Genomic DNA, 23,145 nt, shown 5'->3' on the forward strand with positions numbered 1-23,145 from the left:
TCATTGGAAGGCAAAGTCTTAACCACTGAACCACCAGGGAAGTGCCATCCCAAAATGTTTTAATCCTCCTCAGCTTATATCTGAAGTAGTTCTTAGTTCTTTGGTCTAAAGAACAGAGAAAGGAAAAAATCTTGTATTTATAGATTTGCTATTAGCTGATAACATTGTCTCATCTCTGAGGCCTTCATTCTACCTCAGCCTTTCATTGGAGAAAGGGCTGTAATAAGGCTCTTCCTTCTTAAAATACTAAGATTATTTTCTAAAGCAATGCATGTTTTCCAAAGTATTTTATAGGAGTCAGCTCAAAGCAAACACAGGCAGTGTTGCCCTATTTTGCTGCCTTCAATAAAATACATACCATATTACAAGATTTTATTAAACACTTATTAATTTCAGGTTACTTTTGAATACATCCATCTAATTGCTTCTTCCAAAACTGCCGTAAATGGTGTTTGTGTCTGTATGTTTTCAGAAATATAAAAAATAAGAACAGGAGAATTAATAATTTTGGAAGCTAGAAAGCAGATGGCCAATTAGCAACTAACTGAACCAACCCAAAATGAATTTATCGCTAGGCTGGTAGAGGGAGAAAGTTAACAAGTGATTCAGTTTATACTACAAAAATTTGAGTTTCAGAAACATGACTCTAGTTAGAAGTTTGGAGAACTCTTCTCTGGAAAACCTAACTCAGGAGGAAGGACCTAAAGATGTACAAATCAAGGGGTTTCTCAAAAAATTGCTTACCTAACTGAACCTAGAATGAATCACAAAGTCATCAAGCCCCTCTATCCCACCCACTCAGAACTTCTAATTAGTTTATTAGCTACCCTTCTCCCTTCAGCTCTTAATTATAAACAAGACAGCCAAAGATTACTAGATACATGGGGGAAACCTCACTATGGAAGACAGCGAATAAAAAAAAAGAGAAATTTGGAAGAAAAGGAATCCCCTTTCTCCTCAAAAACCATCAAAACAATAATTGATATCCTCAGAGAAATAAGGGAAGATATGCATTCACTAAACAAGAATGAAATGCTAGTTTAAAAGGAGTAGGGGGCTTCCCTGGCAGCCCAGTGGTTAAGATTCCCAGTGAAGGGGGCCCTGGTTCAATCCCCAGTTAGGAAACTAGATCCCACATACTGCAACTAAGTATGTGCATCCCAGCTACTGAGTCCACACACTCTGGAGCCTTCACACCTCAACAAAGACCCAATAAATAAGTATAATTTTAAAAAGGAAGTTGGGGAATGGGAGATTCAGAGAAGAGAAACGTGCCCTCGAAATTAAAAACATGGTAACAAAATAAAGAAACTTTATTGGAGCATTGAAAGATGAGATAGAAGATGTAGAAGTCTCTGGTCTCTTATCCACAGTTCCAAAATCTGTAAAATCCTGAAAATCAGAAAAAGATTACAGTAAAACACACAACTTATGTACAGTCTTTATCACATTTATGTAAATATGCTTACAGTTTGCTACAGAAACACCACTGCCTCATGTCTCATTGATAGTGTTATATATGGGTTTAAATCATTATTGCCCTTCTAAAAATTCTGGATTCTGATATACGTATGGACCCAAAGTTTTCAGATGAGGGATTAAGTACCTGTATCCCAGAAAACAGAGCCAAAGACAAAGAGATGGAAAATACAAGAAATAAGAAAATTAGAGGGTCAGTTCAGAAGATCCAGTGTCTAATAATACAGGTTTCAGAAAGAGAGACAAAATGATAGAGTGGGAATCATCAGCAAAGTAATTCAAAAAAAGGTCCAGGACTGAGGGATATTAATTTCTACCTTAAGAGAGACCTCGGAAAAATAGACTGAAATAAACCCACATTAAGGCATGTCACTGTGAAAATTTTAAGAGCACTGGATATATTTGGTTAGTCTACAAACCAGAGAGGGAAAATGGGAAAAGTCACAGACAAGGAGACAGAGTCACAGTGTCCAGATTTCTCAGCATCAGCCCTGGAAGCTAGGCTGCAGTTGAGAGTTACCTTCAGAGTTCTGAAGGAGGATGGACTGCCCTGGTGTTCCAGGGGTTAAGAATCTGCCTGCCACTGTAGGGGACACAGGTTCAATCCCTAGTCTGGAGATTCCATGTGCCTCAGGGCCACTACACCCGAGCACCACAGCTACTGAAGCCCACACACCCTGCAGCTCATGCTCCACAAGAAGAGAGGCCGTGCACAGCACCGAAGACCTAGCATAGCCAAAAATAAAGTAATTAATTTAAAAAATTGTTTTAATGTATTTAAGAAATTCCAAAGGATTTTTTTTTTCCTACCTAGAATTCTGTACCCAAACTGTCATTAAAATGGGATGGTTAGGACATGAATCAGATTCTCAAGAAACTTTGCTAAATTGAATGTCCTCTTTTCTTTTTCTTCCCCTTCATCCTCACTGAGGTGAAAATAAGAAATGAAGACATTATAAATATTGAAGAAAATAGATAATCCATAAATCAAAATATTATTCCTGAATTAATCAAGAGATTCCTTAGTGTCTCAGGTTATGTAGCTCAGTTCAGTCCAGTCGCTCAGTCGTGTCTGACTCTTTGCGACCCCATGAACCGCAGCACGCCAGGCCTCCCTGCCCATCACCAACTCCCGGAGTTTACCCAAACTCATGTCCATTGAGTCAGTGATGCCATCCAGCCAACCATCTCATTCTCTGACGTCCCCTTCTCCTCCTGCCCCCAATCCCTCTCAGCATCAGGATCTTTTCAAATGAGTCAGCTCTTCGCATGAGGTGGCCAAAGTACTGGAGTTTCAGCTTCAACATCAGTCCTTCCAATGAACACCCCGGGCTGATCTCCTTTAGGATGGACTGGTTGGATCTCCTTGCAGTCCAAGGGACTCTCAAGAGTCTTCGCCAACACCACACTTCAAAAGCAGAGACGTAGAAAGTACTACTTCATCTTATATTCCCCAGGGTTCTTTCTCTGTCCATAACAGAACATTTGTTCACAATGTATAAATAGTTAAAATATGTTTCCATTGTTTCATAGGCGAGTCAGAAAGGTAAATCCATTTTCTAGTTATAAGAATTTTTAAAGTTTATTTAAAACTTTTTTAGTCCGCATTTCTTGAATGAGGCTTTGAGGCTTTAAAAATCTGATTTGCTCTTCAGTGTCAGGTGCCCTTGGCTTGCCCTCAGTGGAGTGGCCCTTGCTGGGGAGGAGGCCAGGATGTCTGGAGAATGGATGTATAGGCTTTTAGTCACATGGTGACATCCATCAGGACCACTGTCAGGCCTCACTGTAAACAGTCCACCGACTCCAGCCTTTTCCATTGCATCCTCTGCCCCATGAATCAATTAGATCAGAAAACAGAAGGGAGAAACAGAACCTCAGAAGGTTATTTATATAGTCAGTAAAGTTGCTCAGCAGCTAACAATAGAAAATAAAGCAAAACAGCACTGCATTGACTGAGATTTTTCTCAGAACGGTTTAACTGTTCACTTTTTATAAAGATACAGCTTTAAAACTTTTACTTTTGCTCTGATTTGTGTATTTCAACAATTAGTAATCTATAGCAAAATGAAGTTGAGAATGACAAATGGGAAATATCTCATTTAACTATATTCAATGTATATTTCATGTTCCCATTTCCACTATGTACAGAAACCTTTTCAGCCCCTTTGAGTATCAGTTTAGTAGTCCTCTGACTCTTTTCCTTCGTAAATGTCAGTGTGCCTTTGCTGGTTTCTTTCCTTCCCTTCGTGGTCTGACCTGCTCCTATTCCCTCAAGTCACATCACCTCTTGAATAGCTTTCCCTGGCCCATAGCCTCATGCCTGCCTTCACTCCAGGAGAAACCTTGCTCCTTCAAGTGGGGTTCCTGAGAAAGTGGAGCATGTTCTCCAATCTAATGAGAAAAAAAGTGAGCATGAGTGCAGTGCTAAAAAGGGACGGTTTAGCATATGAAATTGGGCTGCCTAGTTTTGACTTCCTACACTGCCACTTAATCTGTGACCTTGGGCAATAAATTTAACTTCACCATGCCTCAGTTTCTGCCTCTGTCAATTGGAGGACAATAATAGTACTTGATGGGCTTCCCAGGTGGCTCAGTGATAAAGAATCCGCCTGCCAATGCAGATCGACCCCTGGGTTGGGAAGATCCTCTGGAGAAGGAAATGGCTACCCACTCCAGTATTCTTGTCTGGGAAATCCCTTGGACAAAGGAGACTTGTGGGCTGCAGTCCATGGGGTCCCAAAAGAGTCAGACACAACTCAGCAACTAAACAACAACAACAGTATCTGCCTCATTGATTGCTGTGAGATTTGAAGAAAATAATAGTGTGAAGTACAGTGTAGTGTAGTGATTAAGAACATATACTCTGGAGCCAGGCTGCTTGTATTCAAGTCCTTGCTCCATTACTTAGGCTGTCTTTCTATTCCTCAGGCTCCTCAAGGTGGTTGCTAACATCTGAGCAAAAAAGTATCTCTTTGCTGTTTATTAAAAAAAAAAAAAAATAGCTATTGTTTTACAGGGAATTCTCATTTTTCAACAAAATTCAAAAATACACAAGCTGAGAGAAGAAAAGGTCTGAGGCTGAAAGAGAAGAAAGCAAATGAAAGCCGAAGTAGGATGCCACTGCCTCCCACCCAAATAGTTAAAATGAGGCAAAGTTACTAAGAACAGCTAGAAGTTGCATATACCATTGATGGAGTGTAAGTTAATGCAGCCACTTTGCAAAACTGACAGTAACTTCGAAGGCTGAATTGAGATATATCCTTGACACAACAAATCCAATCTTAGATGTCTTCATCCAACAGAAATGCCTGCTCCTATGCACGCAAAGACGTGTACCAAGAATATTTATAGAAACATTATCCATAATAGCTAAAAACTGGAAGCCATTCAGATAAAAATTCTGTATGTTTATAAAATGTACAACAGTGTGTGTGTTACAATGTGTAAAAGAAGCCAGACACAAAAAAGTACATACAGTGTGATTCCTTTTTTTTTTTTTCTTGTAAGTTCAAAAACAGCTAATTTGTGGAGTTAGGAGTCAGAATAGTGGTGATCCTTTGGCAAGGGAGTGGGGACTAGAGTGGGGCCCATGGGTGCTTCTGGAGTTCTGTTGCTTGACCTAATTTGATGGTTCAGTTCAGTTCAGTCATGTCCAACTCTTTGCGACCCCTTGGACTGCAGCACACCAGGCATCCCTGTCCATCACCAACTCCCGGAGTCCACCCAAACTCATGTCCATTGAGTCGGTGATACCATCCAACTACCTCATCCTCTGTCATCCCCTTCTCCTCCTGCCCTCAGTTTTTCCCAGCATCAGGGTCTTCTCAAATTAGTCAGCTCTTCGCATCAGGTGGCCAAAGTATTGGAGTTTCAGCTTCAGCATCCATCCTTCCAATGAACACCCCGGACTGATCTCCTTTAGGATGGACTGGTTGGATCTCCTTGCAGTCCAAGGGACTCTCAAGAGTCTTCTCCAACACCACAGTTCAAAAGCATCAATTCTTCAGCACTCAGCTTTCTTTACAGTCCAACTCTCACATCTAAACATGACTACTTTCTGGCTTACTTCACTCTGTATAATGGGCTCCAGTTTCGTCAGAACAGACTTTGGGACTCTGTGGGAGAAGGCGCGGGTGGGATGTTCTGAGAGAATAGCATTGAAACAAGTATACTATCAAGGGTGAAACAGATCACCAGCCCAGGTTGGATGCATGAGACAAGTGCTCAGGGCTGGTGTACTGGGAAGACCCAGAGGGATCGGATGGGGAGGGAGGCGGGAGGGGGGATTGGGATGGGGAACACATGTAAATCCATGGATGATTCATGTCAATGTATGCAAAAACCACTACAATATTGTAAAGTAATTAGCCTCCAACTAATAAAAATAAATAAATAAACATGACTACTGGAAAAACCATAGGCTTGACTAGAAGGACCTTTGTTGGCAAAGTAATGTCTCTGCTTTTTAATATGCTGTCTAGGTTGGTCATAACTTTCCTTCCAAGAAGTAAGCATCTTTTAATTTCATGGCTGCAGTCACCATCTGCAGTGATTTCGGAGCCCAAAAAAAATAAAGTCTGTCACTGTTTCCCTGTCTATTTGCCATGAGGTGATGGGACCGGATGCCATGATCTTAGTTTTCTGAATGTTGAGCTTTAAGCCAACTTTTTCACTCTCTTTCACTTTCATCAAGAGGTTCTTTGGTTCCTCTTTGCTTTCTGCCATAAGGGTGGTGTCATCTGCATGTCTGAGGTTATTGATATTTCTCCCAGCAATCTTGGTTCCAGCTTGTGCTTCATCCAGCCCAGCGTTTCTCATGCTGTACTCTGCATATAAGTTAAATAAGCAGGGTGACAATATACAGCCTTGACATACTCCTTTTCCTATTTGGAACCAGGCTGTTGTTCCATATCTAGTTCTAATTGTTGCTTCCTGACCTGCATATAGGTTTCTCAAGAGGCAGGTCAGGTGGTCTGGTATTCTCATCTCTTTCAGAATTCTCCACAGTTTGTTTTGGTCCACATAGTCAAAGGCTTTGGCATAGTCAATAAAGTAGATGTTTTTCTGGGACTCTCTTGCTTTTTCGATAATCCAGCAGATGTTGGCAATTTGATCTCTGGTTCCTCTGCCTTTTCTAAAACCAGCTTGAACATCTGGGAGTTCACGGTTCACGTATTGCTGAAGCCTGGCTTGGAGAATTTTGAGCATTACTTTGCTAGTGTGTGAGATGAGTGCAATTGTGAGGTAGTTGGAGCATTCTTTGGCGTTGCCTTTCTTTGCCATTGGAATGAAAACTGACCTTTTCCATTCCTGTGGCCACTGCTGAGTTTTCCAAATTTGCTGGCATATTGAGTGCAGCACTTTCACGGCATCATCTTTTAGGATTTGAAAGAGTTCAACTGGAATTCCATCACCTCCACTAGCTTTGTTTGTAGTGATGCTGTTACATGAGTGTATTTTCTTTGTGAAAACTCATGCAGCTGTATGCTTATGGTTTATGTATTTTTAGCTAGATATGTGAAACTTCCATTTGTAAATGTATTTAAAATCAGAAGGCTTAAGAATTTTGGAATTAATGGGTTTGCTTTTTCTACTTGACAAGTTTTCTGAGAATTAAAGATTTCATACCTTTGAATAATGTTAGGTACTTACCACAAGGCTGGAAAATTAACCAATCTGGCTTCTTCTTCATAAGTTGTATCTTATAAGTTGTATCTTCATAAGTTGAAAAAAAAATTCTCAAGAACAACAAATAAGTACCTCAGGCAACATACTTGGAAGTAATGATTAGTTTTCATTTATCCCGCCACCTTACATACTCTTTTTACAGACTACACAGACTGCATATATAAATTATGTATAGAACTGTGATTTAAAGTTAGAATCCGCCTTTTTTTTTTACTTTTCTCAGAGTAATTCACCTGCAGTTCAGATCTGGTGGTCCTACAGACTAGTTGAAGAAAGAGTTTTATGTGATCCAGCTGTGAGATGTGAGAGGCAAGTTGGCAGATGTTCAAATGAGCATCAGTCGTAATTGATGCTTGTGCTAGTTGCTTTGGCATCCATGATGCTGTTTTAGTAACTGAGTGAGTTTCTTTGAGTGGAATGTGTTTTGTTTAGTCTGCACTGTGCCCAGATTGAGGACTAAAAACCTTGCACTTTGGCAGAACATGGGTTTGTATACAGCTCTTCCCTTTTCTGCTGTTTTTGTATCATGTGAATCATTGCACAGTGAAGCCATCTGCAAGGCCTGAAGAGGAGATAAACGCTGCTATCCCTTAGACTGACACTTGATAAGCTGGTGTTCATTTGGCGTACGTTCCTGATTATCCTTTATAAAGTCTCAGACCTCATTTCAAGATGGTTGCAAACATCTCTGAGCCAGCACTATCTCTGGTTAGTTTCTTTTAGCTGAACACTAGTTTAAAGTAGAGGAGGGGAATCCATTCTGTGTCACCCAGAGTCTGCTGGAGTTTCTCAGTGCTCTTTCAATTGAGATACTAAGAACAGCAGGTACCTCTCCTGTTTAAAAAAATATGTTGATTAAATGATCTCAGCAAGCCATCCAGTTTGGCATGCACTTCATAGGGAATAGTAAAACCATAAGGTTCTTGAATTGTCAGATTAATACTTCAGAGTAAATGTTATTTGAGTGCCTGAAGTATATCACAACCGGTTAGATATTTGTCAAAAGTATTTCTCAACATAGCAATTTTTTTGAGGATTTATTGAAAAATAATTAAATTAACACATGCCTAGGACATTGCAAAGAGATTCAAGATTGAAAATGCACACCCATAACGAGTTTAGGATTGACATGTACGCACTGTTGTATTTAAAATTGATAACCAGCAAGGACCTACTGTACAGCACAGGGAACTCAACTCAATATTATGTAACGACCTAAATGGGAAAAGAATTTGGAGAATAGACACAGGTATATGTATAGCTGAATCACTTTGCTGTACAGCTGAAACTAACAGCATTGTTAATCATTGATTAACCCATAAAAAATTAAACAAAAATGCATACCCACACTCACCCTTATTCTTTCACTGCTGATACATACAAACCTAGCATGTATTTGTGTGTAGTAGATTCATCAGGGTTCCTTCAAGCTTTTCCCGACAGACTTTATAAATGCAGCTTTGCTCTGAGCTACAGAAGGAATGTTCCCTCTACTAAAATAGCAGTAAGTGCATGAATTGGGAAGGAGAGTACAGATGATTGGTTTCACATTAAGAAGCTTCTTCAGTTTTCAAGCAGAACGCCCTTGCTCACTAGGTATCTCTTCTTAATAAATAATATTAGAGTACGTTGGTAACCTAGTAGCTATAAACTCTGAAACTACTAGAGGGAATGACATAACAAAAATATTCCCTTATATCCTGAAATGATGAGCCAGAAATGCTAGAATCTTCATAACAGACTCTTTATTTTCAAAATGTTGTTCATTCAGTCGTGTCTGACTCTTTTCGACCCCATGGATTGCAGCATGCCAGGCTTCCCTGTCCTTCACCATCTCCCAGAGTTTGCTCAAACTCATGTCCATTGAGTCAGTGATGCAGAATCTAGGAATAATGTACTCTTCTTATATCTTGTTTTCCTAATGTATTTTCATGTGATATTTCAAGTCATTTAGTTTTTCTTCTATCTCCCATTTTACTAACATACTATAAATATGCAAGAAGCTAAATTTTTTGGTAGACTATAGCATTTTAAACACAGATAATATCTTTGTGGTTTTTTGTTGTTTTTTTTTTCCTCTTTGAAGGGGCAGTTGTAATTTTTGCTTAAAGACACACAGAAAATGATTGGGATGGGAAAGGACCATATTTTATGTAATTCCTGTGAAATAATTGTATTTATTTTTTCCTTAATGTTGTTTATTTCTTTGCTTAGCAGACAGAAGGAGGCGCACAGACAGATGGCCAGCAGTCACAGACACAAAGTAGTGAAAATTCAGAGAGTAAATCTACCCCTAAACGGCTGCATGTCTCTAATATTCCTTTCCGCTTCCGGGACCCTGACCTCCGGCAGATGTTTGGGGTAAGTCTCTGAAGTCCCTTTATTGGCTTTTCAATGAAAATATAATCTGCCGGTGTATAACTCATCATTAGTATTGATACTTTAGGGTAACCAACTACAAATACACTGAGGATTATAAGCTAAATCAGTGTTTTCATCAGCCTTTAGAAACATTCCCATCACCCAGCCTGTTCTGGACATTAGCCTTGCAAGTTCTCACATACATAAGGTGACCACGGAACCAGGTTTGCCTGGGACTGAGGGATTTCTTGGGACATGAGACTTCAGGTGCTAAAATCAGGACCAGATAGTAATTCCTGCCTTTCAAAGGGCAATGAATTAAATGAAATAATATCTGTGATCTCAAATCATGTATATGGGGTTAGTTTGCTACCTGACGCGTTCTTCCAGCTCTTTACTTCCTCCCAAAATCACTCAAAAGTGAATGGCTACTGAGAATCTTAATTTTTTTCTGGGGTAATGTGTTGTTGCTTGTCTTAATTTGATCAAACTCTTAACTTGAACTAGGAATAAGAAATGATTGGGTTTTTTTTTTTTTTCCTGAATATTTGTGTGGCAGTCAAGTGCTTTGTCAGAAAAGCAGATACCCTTGTCTAAGTCTTGACTGTGGCCACCTCAAGGTGACAAGACCCTGGGGCAGAGTTCTATCACGTACAGACGACTTCCTGGAAGTGTTTTCTATACCACATACAAGGCCAGGGTTGAGATTTAATTATATTCTTGAAGCACTGAAAGAGCTTTTTGACAGAAAATGATAGCCAGCTGTTTTCCAGCTCTACAGGAAGAAGAGCAACAGAAAATACAAGGGGCAACATAAAGAATTTAGGTTACATTTAAGAAGAAACTTCCCAGGAGTATGAGTTACTAGGTTCTCTACTGCATTATCAGAGATAGTATGGAACCGTAATCTCTGGAGGTCTGTGAAAATGGGTACATCCTCTTCTGTCAGAAGTGTGGTTTCTCTTGAGGTGGAGAAATAGTGTCTACTGAAGATCTGCCTACGCCAGTTGTCAGTGATTTCTTAAAATGTACAATTCCCTTCCCGTCCCTCAATTCAGTTTATCCAGGTATTGATTAAAACAGATAGTTTTGTCACCTTATATGTAAACCTCTCCTCACAGTAATTACTGTGTTTGTGTATGCCCCTCCTCAGCTATTTGGCTATCTAGCAATAGTTATTTAGGTTTTTTGCTTTTAGCTTTGTTTGATTTTCCTAATGTTGAAGTACTTAACTAATTACAAAACACAGTTATTATTTCAGATGTTCTTGATGAGGGACTTCCTTGATAGTCTAGTGTTTAAGACTTGTGCTTCCACTGCAGAGGGCACAGGTTCAATCCCTAATTGGGGAACTGATATCCCACATGCCACACATAAAGTGGTAAATGAATAGAATCATTCATAATGTCCATGAATGTTTGGTATGCTTGAAAGCAGAAATAATACAAATATATATTTATTGATTTGGAAAGTTACTCAGATTCATAAATATATTATAAAGTATACTAGGTTTAAGGAAAGTAATAAAAACAATATGTATAATATGTCAGATGTCTATAGTTTTATACACACACACATGCCTAAGGAAAAGCTGGGAAGGTGATACCAAAATGTTAAGATGGGGTTTCGCTGGTAGCTCAGTGATAGAGTCCGCCTGCCAGTGCAAGAGACCCAGGTTTGATCCCTGGTTCCGGAAGATCCCACATGCCACAGGACAGCCAAGTGCCACAGTTGTTGAACCTCTGCTTTAGAGCCCAGGAGACACAACTGCTGAGCCCACCCACTGCAGCTAGAGAGTAGCCCCCACTCTCTGCAACTAAAGAAAAGCCCACGCAGCAGTGAAGACCCAGCATGGCCAAAAGTAAAAAACATTTTAAAACGTAATTTTTAAAAATGTTAAGATAATGGGATTAAAGATGATCTTAATTTTCTGTGCCCTCTTTTCCTTTTGTTTATCTATATTTTCTGGGGGGTTTTTTTGTTTGTTTTTCAGTGAACATGGTTCACTTTTATTAATTTTTTAAAAAAGGGGGAAGAAAAACAGCCTTTGATAGTTTATCTTTCTACTTAGGATTTACTTCTTAAAACAGGCATTTCAAAAGTTAGAGTTGCAGATAGGAAAACCTCCAGTTTGTCCATGTGAAGAAGCATGTAATAGGGTGACACTGTGCATATGTGAAAATAGCTTCCACTGTATTTAGGTGGGTTATGCATGTGTGAGTGAATTTCAAAAGAAGGAACTATCAGCTCAGTGGTGAGGAAAAATCAACTGGTATTGGAACTTTCGAACAAATAAAAATATGGAAGTTAAATAAATAAGGGAAAAAAGAAAAAAACACCTCTTTTTTCAGAAGAAAGTAAAGTATATGGAAAAAAAGCTGACCATAAGTAAATGCTTTTATTTTTGTCTCTGCAGCAGTTTGGCAAAATCCTAGATGTAGAAATAATCTTTAATGAACGTGGTTCTAAGGTAAGCTCCATTTCAGTATTGTGTGCTTGGTTTCTTTTAGTTTTATTTTAAATAGTGAGTAGTCAGAAAACAAGTTGTTGTTTTAAGCCTGCAAAAAGTATCCCAGCAATCTAGCTTGATTAGATTACCTCTAGACAGAAACCACCAAGTGGCCATACTTTTTCCTAAATCTTAAATTAGAGAGTGATGGGATACAAGTAAGAAGTTTGAGGGGAGAGTGTTTCTGTAAGGAAGAAAATCTGCCAAAGACACCAGCTCTTTCTCAAATTTAAATTTGGCCTAAGCTTCTTATTTTAAAGGACAAGAGAGGGACTTCCCAGACGGTCCAGTGGTTAAAACTGCAGGGTGCATAGGTTCCATCCCTGGTCAGAGAACTAAGATCCCACATGCCATGGACACAGCCAAAAAAATAAAACTAATAAAGGACAAGAGAGAGAGATGACAGAAAAAAAGTTAAATTCTGTGAGAATTCTAGTCAGAATTCTACCGGAACAATTCAGCTTTGAAAATAGAGCTTCAAAATTACATACTTAGAAGAAATGTAATATTTCAGTTATTCAGTTGACTTGCTCTCTCTGTTCAGGAAATTTTGACAAAGCTTAAACACAGGGAGAAGAGATTCCGGTATTCACTGTGGATTTCCTCCTTTAAGTTATAGCCAGATGCAAGCTTCAACACTGAGACTTGAGACTGAGTCACGTCAGTTCAGTTACAAATGAGTTGGGAGTTTTTCGTGTGAGAATGGGCATAATAATTTACCTAATAATTTACTATTTTAAATTCCCAATCTATATGATTTAGAATTTTATTCCCTAAAATAAGCAGCAGTGCTTTTAGAAATGAGGGAATGGTAAAATGGTGTTGTGAAAAAATATTTGGTGAACTGAATTTCATAAAGTTTTATTTGAGAGTTTTCTTCCTCCTCAGCAAATGGAATATACACCACAGACACAATCAGATGTGGGCCAGGCTTATAAATATTTACTGTGTTACATTTCATTCTACTTGCACTTTAAGGTTAGACCAATTTTTTTAATTAATTTTCCTTTGGTCATCTCTCCTAAACTTTGAACATAGCCCCTCGCTATGATTTAATCTCTAAGAATGTAATTTGAGAAAAGCTAAAGTAAGTAAATGAGCTAATATTTACCTCTCTTCAGTTTCTTACTCCAAATTCACCATAGTCTGGGAACTGATAACATACCTACAAAGTTGTATGTATTAATACTTTCTGCCCCCATCTGTGCTAATACAAATGTATGTACTTTCCTTATGCTCCTGGTTATTATTCCCTTCCTGTAGAGAATGCATCAACACTATAAGTGTTTAATTCTGACTATAATAATTTATTTGTTAATTATTAAAGAGGTAATTATACTCTAAGCTTTAGTTTTCAGTTAAAACAAAAAAAGATTAAAGATTAATATGCCTATACAGAACTTTCTCCAGCACTTAACTTGGTAAGTATTTTTAAAGAGAAATCTGTTCAAACCATAACCAGTAAAACTATTTATACTTGTAATTGCCTCACAGTGGATTTCTATGCTTTTGTTGTTTAGATTGCTGTTATTTTTTTGTGAACTTTTTAGATACAAGGTGAAAAAATGACAATGGTTTAGAGATAAGAAGCACATGAATGTGAAATAAATATGTGAAGATTATTGACCACACTGTTTATCTAAACCAGTAGTTTAAATGTTTTTGGTTTTAAGTGTATGCACTTAAAATACTCTTTGCTAGACTCTAACAGCCGGAAGCCCAATAAAATTTTATCAGGCATTGAGGACTTGCTCCTTACCGAGAAAATAATTTGAATTCTTGTGAAGCAAAGGAAATTGATCTTTCTAAGGCTTCTTTCACTGACTTCAAGGATTTGCCTACTACCAGAAAATTTTTTAATTTATCCGATTCAATTGCTTCTTCCCTGTAGTTTTCATTTAAAATGACACAAGCCTTCCTTTTCTCTTTAGGGAATCTAAAAGTATATGTTCCTTCTCTCAGCTTGATGCTGTGTCCTCACTGCCCCCTTTTTCTTTGGGCTACTGAAGGGTAGACAGACTACGTACTGATTGGAAAATGTGTTAAAAGAACAAAATTCAGAATTGCCTTGCACCTGCCTTCCAGAACTGATACAAAACCTGTCTTCATCTTTTGCCCTTCTTAACTGTTACCCAGAGTTCTTTGCTGGAATAGGCTAATTAATAGAGATTTATTTTGGAGTCAAAACCTAGATGCCTCTTCCAGGATCCACCTAAGATAAAGTAATGAGTACTTTCATTTTTGTAAATTAAATTTAGTTTCTCATTTCTTTTGTGTCCGGACTTAACTATAAAATTACAACATGTCTTGGAAGGAACCAGAGAAAAGGAGACTTATATTTTCAGCTAAGAATTGCTCAGTCTTTTAACAGAGTGCTTTTCTATACATAAATTAGCTTTATTGAACTTTTTCTGAAACAATAATGGAAAAACTGACAAGTTTTTAGACATAAGTAATACTTACAAAACAGTATTTAACCAAATGGCTGCAAGACAAAAAGCATCTCTTTATTGCCATGTCTTATTTTTTATGACAGTATTGGACCTGGGTTTGAGAATATACCCCTTTAAAAACAAAATGAACACTTTTGCTGCCATGCCCATTTCTTCCCTGCCTACCAATAGCCTACCTTTTTGGCTTGCCTAGGCAGTAGTATTTCTGTGTTCCAGAAAGTAGTTGCTTCTTTATTGTTGACTACTTTCCTTTCTTCTCCTTTGACCTGCATATTCTGAATTTGGCTATTATGAAATTAATTTATTTCATTAACATGCATATACATACATATTTATTTAAATTATTTCATGTGGCTTTTTTTTAATCTTCCTTTTACCACGACTGAGCGACTTCACTTTCACTTTTCACTTTCATGCACTGGAGAAGGAAATGGCAGCCCACTTCAGTATTCTTGCCTGGAGAATCCCAGGGATGGGAGCCTGGTGGGCTGCCGTCTATGGGGTCACACAGAGTTGGACACAACTGACGTGACTTAGCAGCAGCAGCAGTTACCCCCTACTCCTTTGTACAGACACAAAGTCACCTGTATTTAATTTTCTATGATTAACTGAAATAAAGATAGACTATCCTTCTGAAAATGTTCAATTAAGATATATGATGAAAAATGGTACGCCCACCAAAAAAATTAACTAATATACTCAAATAGAATCTAGAAGATGATTATACATATGCATAGCTTTATTGATCCTCCAGATTTCACCAGTCATGACAAAGTATTAACACAAACAATAAGAAGATAATGTATGGCAAGAGCAGCCATATATCCTAGTTTATACCTAGTTGTTCTAGTTTATACCTGTTGTTTTAGCATAATTGTTAATGTCCCCTTTCTCCCTCAAAGTGTCTTAGTTTGAACAGTAAATTATATTTTCACTCTCCTCATAGATCCTTTAAGTAACAATTTTTAAAAAGCACCCTTTAAAAAGTCATTATAAAATGAAAACATGATGTTTAATGAGAAGGGGGGCATACATAGTTCATTAAAGAGAATATTCACAATATTCTCATGTATTTCCTTCCAGTCGTTTTTCTTAACATAGAGACTTTTTTTTAACTTCTTTTTACTTTGTATTGGAGTGCAGCCGATTAACAGTGGTGTGATAGTTTCAGGTGAATCGTGAAGGGACTCAGCCTTACATATACATGTATCCATTCTCCCCCTAACTCACCTCCCATTCAGGCTGCCACATGACATTGAGCAGAGTTTCCTGTGCTATACAGGAGGTTCTTGGTGGTTAGCCATTTTAAATATAGCAATCTCACATAGAATCTTAAACAGAACTCTTAAAAAGTTGTCACCTAGTTCAGCAACCAGTGCTCTTGACCTTGTACTGTCTGCTAGACACTTTCAATGACTGAGCAGTTTTTCAAAAGTTTCTTCCATTGTTAAAATTCAGACCTTCCACAATCCTGTTCACCATCACCCAACCCTATAGCAATTCATTTGTGATAATTATCAAGCTTATTTTAAAAGAAATATACAGATTCTAACATTTAGATTTTCCATAGAGTTTTGTCAACATACTTTGAAGTACAGTTGTCACTTTTGAAGGGACATGTCTTACAAATACTGTGTAGAAGCTCTGCACTTCCTCACAGTGTCAATTATTAAGTCCACTAAAGGGCTGCAAAACAGAGCACAGCAACAGTTACTGAGATTTCTAGTGGATTTTTAGTTAATGTGTTCTCATTACTTCTCTCCGGTGGCTTTCTGGAATGATGGGAATCTGGGTTTGGGTTAAGCTATAGTTTAGACTGGAGTTTGGGAAGATAAAATGTTTATTCCCATTCCTCAGACACAAGAAGTGTGCTGTAATTTCTCTCCTATTTCCCTGGCTCTTGATTTTATGCAAAGGGAAATTATTTATTTCTAAATATGGTCGAAAGACTGTCTTTGAAATTGCACTAAGTAGGCCTTTGTGATTTTTGGTAAAGTTTGATGGGTAATGCTGAAATGAAATGTTTTCATTATATTTAAAACTGAATTAACAGTGCATGTAATTCCAAAAGTCTTATTTTCTTTTGTTACCATTTTATGGGTTTTAGTTTTATTTTTCTTTTATTTATTTTTTAATTTCTGTGTTCTGGCCATACCCAGGAGAACCATCTGCTTTTGATTTCTCCCTTAAAAGTTACATGGTAAATTTTCTTTCTCATTCTTCTGAGATGGAAAAATTCAAAGATTATACAAATTTTAAGATATTTTTACAATGCTCATCCTATTGCTTGTTATTTATTGCAGTCTGAGGCCAGACTAAAAAGGTGACAGTTATTCGGCTCCTGTGTGCCCTTGATGACAAATGGATGTCAAGGCAGATAATAAAATTCTTGTCACACTCTGTCGAAGTTTTAACCACAAGCATACACCTGATAAATACAGCATCTCTTAATTTCCAAAAAACAGCTAAGATAGCTGGTAAATCATGAATGTAACACTGATATGTTTAAATTATTAACATAGAAGAACTTTGGGAACCGAGAACCTTGGGTAAGAGTATTGTCCAGTGCAGTGGCCATACTGTCCATTTGACATGTGGCAAGTCTAAATTGAGGATGTGCTTTAAGTATAAAATAGATGCCAATTTCAAAGACTTAGATCAAAAAAAGAATCTTAAACATCTCACTAATAGGGATTTTGTAATGATGCCATGTTACAATCATGTCATATATACTGGCTTAAATAAAATACATTATTGAAATTCACTTCACATATTTTTACTTTACTGTAGCTAGAAGAAAATTTGAAATTATGTATGTGGCTTATGTTACATTTCTATCAGATAGTGCTGGTACAGGCAAATGTGTCAGCATAATTTTTTTAATTAAAAATAAAACTTTATTTTTTGTTTACCTGTTCTTTATCTTCTTACATACCTGAAATAGTTATTCTTGCTAAGAGTCTGTGACTATTCGGAGAGTTATTACATTTTCCTATTTGATAAATGTGTGATCATTTTGAAGTTCTTCTAAGGAAACCATTGGGTTTACACATGATTGTATGAATTTTTTTTTTCAAAGCAAGAGATCCAAATGACCAGACTTAACATGAATTAGATTTCTAAGAATAAAGAGACATTAAGCATAATTTCATAGAAGCGACTTTTACTGTTAGTAACTTTATTATAAATCTGTGACTATCCTTAGCTCAATTCCTGGCACATTCTCAAAAATGGGTAAGTTTTATTAAAGAAGCGGTACTTTAAATTTTTTTCAAATTTTGAGTTAATATTCATAAAACCAAATTGTAAATGTGACAGATAAGCAGGCAGGAAACTGAGTTGATGGAAAATCACCTGTTTAAAATTTCCACTCAAGACAAAAGTACTTAAGAACAATACTCCAAAAATGCTGGTGATGCTTCTCCCCTTCCTTATCACAGACCTTAATCCTGAGAGGTGTATCCTAATTTCCTAGTGCTTCTGAACAAATTATCACAAACACGGTGCCTTAATACCACACAGATTTATTATCTTGCAGTTCCAGAGATCGGAAGTCCAAAGAGGGTTTCTCTAGGCTAAAATCAAGGTGTCAGTGGCTGTTCTCCTTCAGGTGGCGCTAAGCAATGGATACACCACTGCCTGCCTTGGTCACCTTCTGGAGGCAGCCCACATTCCTTGGCCTGTAAGCCCCCCTTGCACCTTTAAAGTCAGCAATGGCCAGCCCAGCCTTTCGATTCTGACTCTCCTCTTTTCCTCTTTCACTTGTAAGCACCCTTGCGATTACATCGGGCTCACCTGGATAATCCATGATCGTCTCCCTATCTCAGGGTCGTTAACTTAATCACATCTGCAAAACCCCTTCTGCCCTGTAAGGGAACACATTCACAGGGGATTAGGACATGGACAGCTGGGGGGTGTTTCTCTGCCTGACACAAGGTCTATTTACCTTCAAAGGAAAGAAAGAAATCCTCTTACATCTGTTTCTTATCAGGAAGTCCCAAAGTTATCAACAAGGCCTTCTTCCTCCTTTTATGCTAGTAAATATGCCTGTAAAGATGGCTTCATTTTTAAGTCTGTGATATCTTAATTAGAATTTCATTTAGTTTATAAGTACCTTTCCTTATAAAACATTTTAAAAACATTTAAAAGTGAAATTTTGTTCCAGAATACTAAAGTCATATTGAAAAAAATCTTACACATGTAGGCTTCAATGTTAAACTTTGTCATTTGCTGACCTTGAGCTGCCAATGCTTATGATACCATGCAGCCACTGTGTCACAGATGGCCCATCAACACATTACAGAAAGGAGGATCATATAACACGTTTAACAGTTAGATTTGAAAACAGAAATTAGAAGAACTGTGGGAGTAATGTAATTTAATCAGTGGAATTCAGAACTTAGATTTCAAAGCATAATTTCTAACTTTCTCACCATTAGCTGTAGAAAAAAGCTACACAGAAGGAAGAAGACCCTGCTGTTGCTGGGCCTTGTTGATGCTTGAGTCCTTAACCTCAGGTTGACTCCATGTCTTTACTTCAGAAGGGGACCAACAGGTTAATCCTTTCTACCCGTGGGTGTATTTAAAAGATAAGTCTGTATGTATGTATGTGGACATGTAGATACAGATAGTCAATGCTAGAATTAAAAACTTAGGTGCTAGCTTTTATATAATCTGCTGTCCAACTGCTAATTTATAGTTCACTAATTTAACCGAAGGTATCAAATGTATGAGGCTGTGACAATCAGTTGGAATACCTTATAGTACTTTTAAAATGTGATACAAAACCTCAACACAATCTGCAACCTTTTTTAAAAGGTTTGACTTTCCTATTGGAGAGCTCTCCAGGTTTGAAGAACTGGCTTCCTGCCTTTTTCAGATGGTAGTGTGACAGATGGAATAATTAATTAGTAACTTGCCCTTGTGCATACTGAGTTGTCAAAGTGGCTATAACATCTTGATATCAAAATTTGTTTCTGAAAATGAGTTCCAATTGATATTTTCAACACATATACATTTTAAAGGAACATTTTTAATTAAAATTACCCATAGTATTACATCCTAAGCTACATATCTTTTTACAAAAAAATTCTTTTCAGCTTAGCATTTCACTTTCTAGATATCCAGATTGAAGTTGGAGGTAATCCATTGGAATCCTCCACGGATTGCTACCCAATCATATAATCATTTAGATGCTGAGTCATCAGATCCTTCGGAATGGTGGAATTGCCTTTATAAAATCTTATGGAACAGTGCACATTGTCGGCCATCTCAGTTAAGAATATGCATCATATGTATAGGAGTGCTCATGGATTAAGCAGCAAAGCAGAACTTCAGTAAAAATAACGGGTTCAGGTTATCCTACAATAGAATATTCAAAGAATGCTAGAGGGACAGTGAAACTATTGAGAAATGAGGACTGTTTCCGAAAATTCTAAGAAAGTTACCACTCTACAGACGTAGATAGCTTGAGAAATTGTTATGGTTGCTGAGTAGAGAGACAAGGACAGAGCACCTAGAGTGAAGCTGAAGTAGTGCTTTTTGAAATAGTCCTGCAGTACATAGTAAATCCTGCTGGTGTTGAAATTGGTAGTAGGATATGATAACCCAGACTAGCTTTTCAGATAAAGTGTGAACAAAGGAAGTGAAGGAAATGGCATCCCACTCCAGTACTCTTGCCTGGAGAATCCCGTGGACCTCGGAGCCTGGCGGCTATAGTCCACAGGATCACACAGAGTCAGACCCGACTGAAGCGACAGCACACGCACATACACACAAAGGAGTAAAGTGGGCTAGCTCCCTGGTTTCCTGCGTTTTCTGCTTGACAAATTAAAGCTTCGTGGTTTGTTTGTTTTCCAGCATCTACGGTGGACAAATAAATTAATCCTAACTCAGTAGCAACTGTATTGCTGTTCTATGGTATTCTTTCCTGTTGAATAGTATGCAGTTCATGTCACTAACTAGATCTCACTCCCACTGTCTTTTGACTATTCCTTTTCTCTTTACATACGGAAAAAAACAAACACATTGAGTAGACTTCAACAGATGTATAATTTAGGCAGATCTGGATAAGCAGTTTCTGAACTCCAGCTGAACATATTCCTACTCTTGTGTCAATCTGTTCGTTTAAAATTCACATTGAAGAAAAGTTATAATTGACCACTGCCTAATGGTCTTTTCATTTGCTTAGATGAACATGAGTGCTGTCCTCTCCCACACCCAGTATCCACAAATCAAACATCCTCACTATGTCTTAAATTATCCCGTTCCCAGAGGAGTTGATGGTGCTGTAAGCCATAGGCCAAGTGGAGCTAAAATGGTTAGACCTCCTAACAAATTCATTATATGAAGCTGGCACCCAAATACCAAGCTTTATATAGAAGTTGCTGAGGAATAATAGATTTGATTATTTTTTAGTATTAGATAAAGGGACATGTATATAAACAGCATGAAATAAGAAAGATAGGATCATCTTTAAATGTTCAGATTCTTGGTTGACTAGTTTGATCCGAGTAACTCTATACCTCAGTTTTGGTCTGGCCTCACATGCTTTTTGTTTTATTTCATTATTGTTATTATTGTTGTTAATCACATTATTACTATTATCACTACTACTGTAGTTCTTTATCCTTTTATTGGATTTCATTTCCCTTTACAAAATATGCATGGACCAACAATGTGACTTTGGGAGAGTATTGCTGAGTTGTTGCTGATGTCAGTTTCATACTGTGATATTTTTTTTTCTATTTACCAAGAGATGAGTACTTCAATATAACGATGTGCATGTTTTCCCCCCTTCTCCCGCTGCATGCAGGGATTCGGGTTCGTAACTTTCGAGAATAGTGCTGATGCAGACAGGGCCAGGGAGAAATTACACGGCACCGTGGTAGAGGGCCGTAAAATCGAGGTGCATGTCTTCAATAATTCAACTTCTGGTTTATATTTTTATTTCTCTTTTTATGTATTGCCTCACTTATTTCACATTTGGAACCCTGTCTTGTTTGTGGTGTGTGTTTGTGTCTCTGTGTCCTTCACTTTCTTGCACTAAAATGCTGTAAAAGTAACACTTCTATCCTCCCCACCCCCCCCCATTTTTTGATTGTTTGGGGGTTTTCCTTTAAATTTACCTGTGTGCGAATGTATATGTATTTGATTTCATTTACTTTTTTCCTCTGAAATGTTCATCCTTCTACTCTCTTGATTTTTTTCCTTTGCTTCAGTTTGCGAGACTCTGAAGTCCTGTAATCAGGCCAAAATAAAACTAACGTTGAAAACGTCTAAAAACTGTCCAGTTTAGAAATGTGTCCTGTAATGAATCAAGGGGCCAGCCAGTATCCTCTCTCTTTTGGGAGTCCAGTTTGCCTCCACCTGCGTGTAATAAGTAAGGAATAAAAGATCATAGAGGTTGGGAGGTGGGGAGGAAAGAGTCCAAAACTCATGTGGTTTTTAAATATATTTAATATCCAGAATTTCAGCAATTACTGGATAAAATTCTCCAGCAGAGGGTTGGGTGGCCACCTGTAGCACATACTAAAACTAAGATTGAGTTGGCCACCTGGTGCTCACTGGCCCTTTTCATCACGCAGTGAAGGTTAACTGGCTCCTTTCCCCTTTCCCAGTTTTTAAAAGTATGAAATATAAAAGCCACCATTTTGAGTAAGATGTCTGCATATTTTGCTTTTTTTTCCCCCCTCCCTTTCCAATGGTTTAGCATTTAGGGCCCTTCACTTGACTCACTCTTTCCATGGTAACTATACACAATGCTGGCGATGGTGCCCGTTGGCGGTAAGTGAAACCAAAGCACTAGAGAAGAAGCTTTTTTAAAATGTAATTACAAACAAATAAGAAAGAAAAAGTCCATCTGCCATCTCACATTAACACTACAAAATGTGATTTGACTTGTTCCTCTTCCTTTTCCTTTCCCCCTTTTATTTTCACTGCTGTTGAGTAATGCCGCCTGGACTCTGGATGTACATATTGTTTTGTAGCCGTCTGAGCTGTTTGAGTACTGACGTCATGGTGATTTTTTTCCCCTTGCACATCTTACTCAGAGTTACTGAACTCCAGTTTGGCTGGTTTTATTAATGCACTTCCTGCCCCTACTTCCTTTCCTCCTTTTCCTCTTTCCCAGACCTCTGTTTGTAGCTATGACTGTCCCTTCTTTGCCCTTGACAGCTCTCTCTCCTGCCCGTGACAGCCTTCCTGACTTTCTCTCTTCTCTTCCCTTGCTTTTTGTTCTCCTGACCCACGCTCTCTTCCCATCCTCCGCCCTAGTCCTTCCCGCCCCTTCTCTGTTCTGTGCAGCTATTGGTCTCTTTGCTGACTGGTGGTTTCTGATTGGTTCTGGCCATTTTTCCTTTAAGTGCTTGGGTGCTTTCTGCTCTAGCAGCTAGTGGAAGCTCTTGCCCCATTCTAATCCTTGTCTGTGAGAGCCTCGCTCTTCACTTTCTCCTGTCTTTCCAAAATTGATTGTTTTTTTTCTTTCTTTTATTTGTGTGTGTGTGTTTTTTAACTGCATGCTCTCAGTCTCATCATTGTTGTATCCCATTCTTTCTTTTTAAATGTGAAATGTTGGTATGATTTTGTGGGCAAACTAGAGTAAATGAAGTTTCAAGCTCTTTTCCTCACATAGGAAGGTGATCACTATACAAATCT

At 38.0% G+C, this 23,145-nt stretch overlaps 1 protein-coding gene across 27 annotated transcripts in view; it reads left to right on the forward strand.

The window, feature by feature from the left end:
* Positions 1–23,145, forward strand: part of RBFOX2 (RNA binding fox-1 homolog 2) — a 287,477-nt gene that overhangs the window by 237,481 nt on the left and 26,851 nt on the right. For 15 of the 27 annotated variants that reach the window (XR_006336568.1, XM_043880700.1, XM_043880679.1 and 12 more), the window contains 3 exons: positions 9,382–9,528; positions 11,945–11,998; positions 21,305–21,397. Coding sequence is in view for 26 of the 27 variants with exons in the window: in XM_043880700.1 (XP_043736635.1) it covers positions 9,382–9,528; positions 11,945–11,998; positions 21,305–21,397 (294 nt within the window). In the remaining variant the exon portion in view is untranslated. The remainder of the gene's footprint in view (positions 1–9,381; positions 9,529–11,944; positions 11,999–21,304; positions 21,398–23,145) is intronic. The other 12 variants (XM_043880678.1, XM_043880680.1, XM_043880704.1 and 9 more) reach the window with 3 other exon arrangements.

Source organism: Cervus elaphus, chromosome 22 (genome assembly GCF_910594005.1).
Source record: "Cervus elaphus chromosome 22, mCerEla1.1, whole genome shotgun sequence".
Classification (NCBI taxonomy): Eukaryota; Metazoa; Chordata; class Mammalia; order Artiodactyla; family Cervidae; genus Cervus; species Cervus elaphus.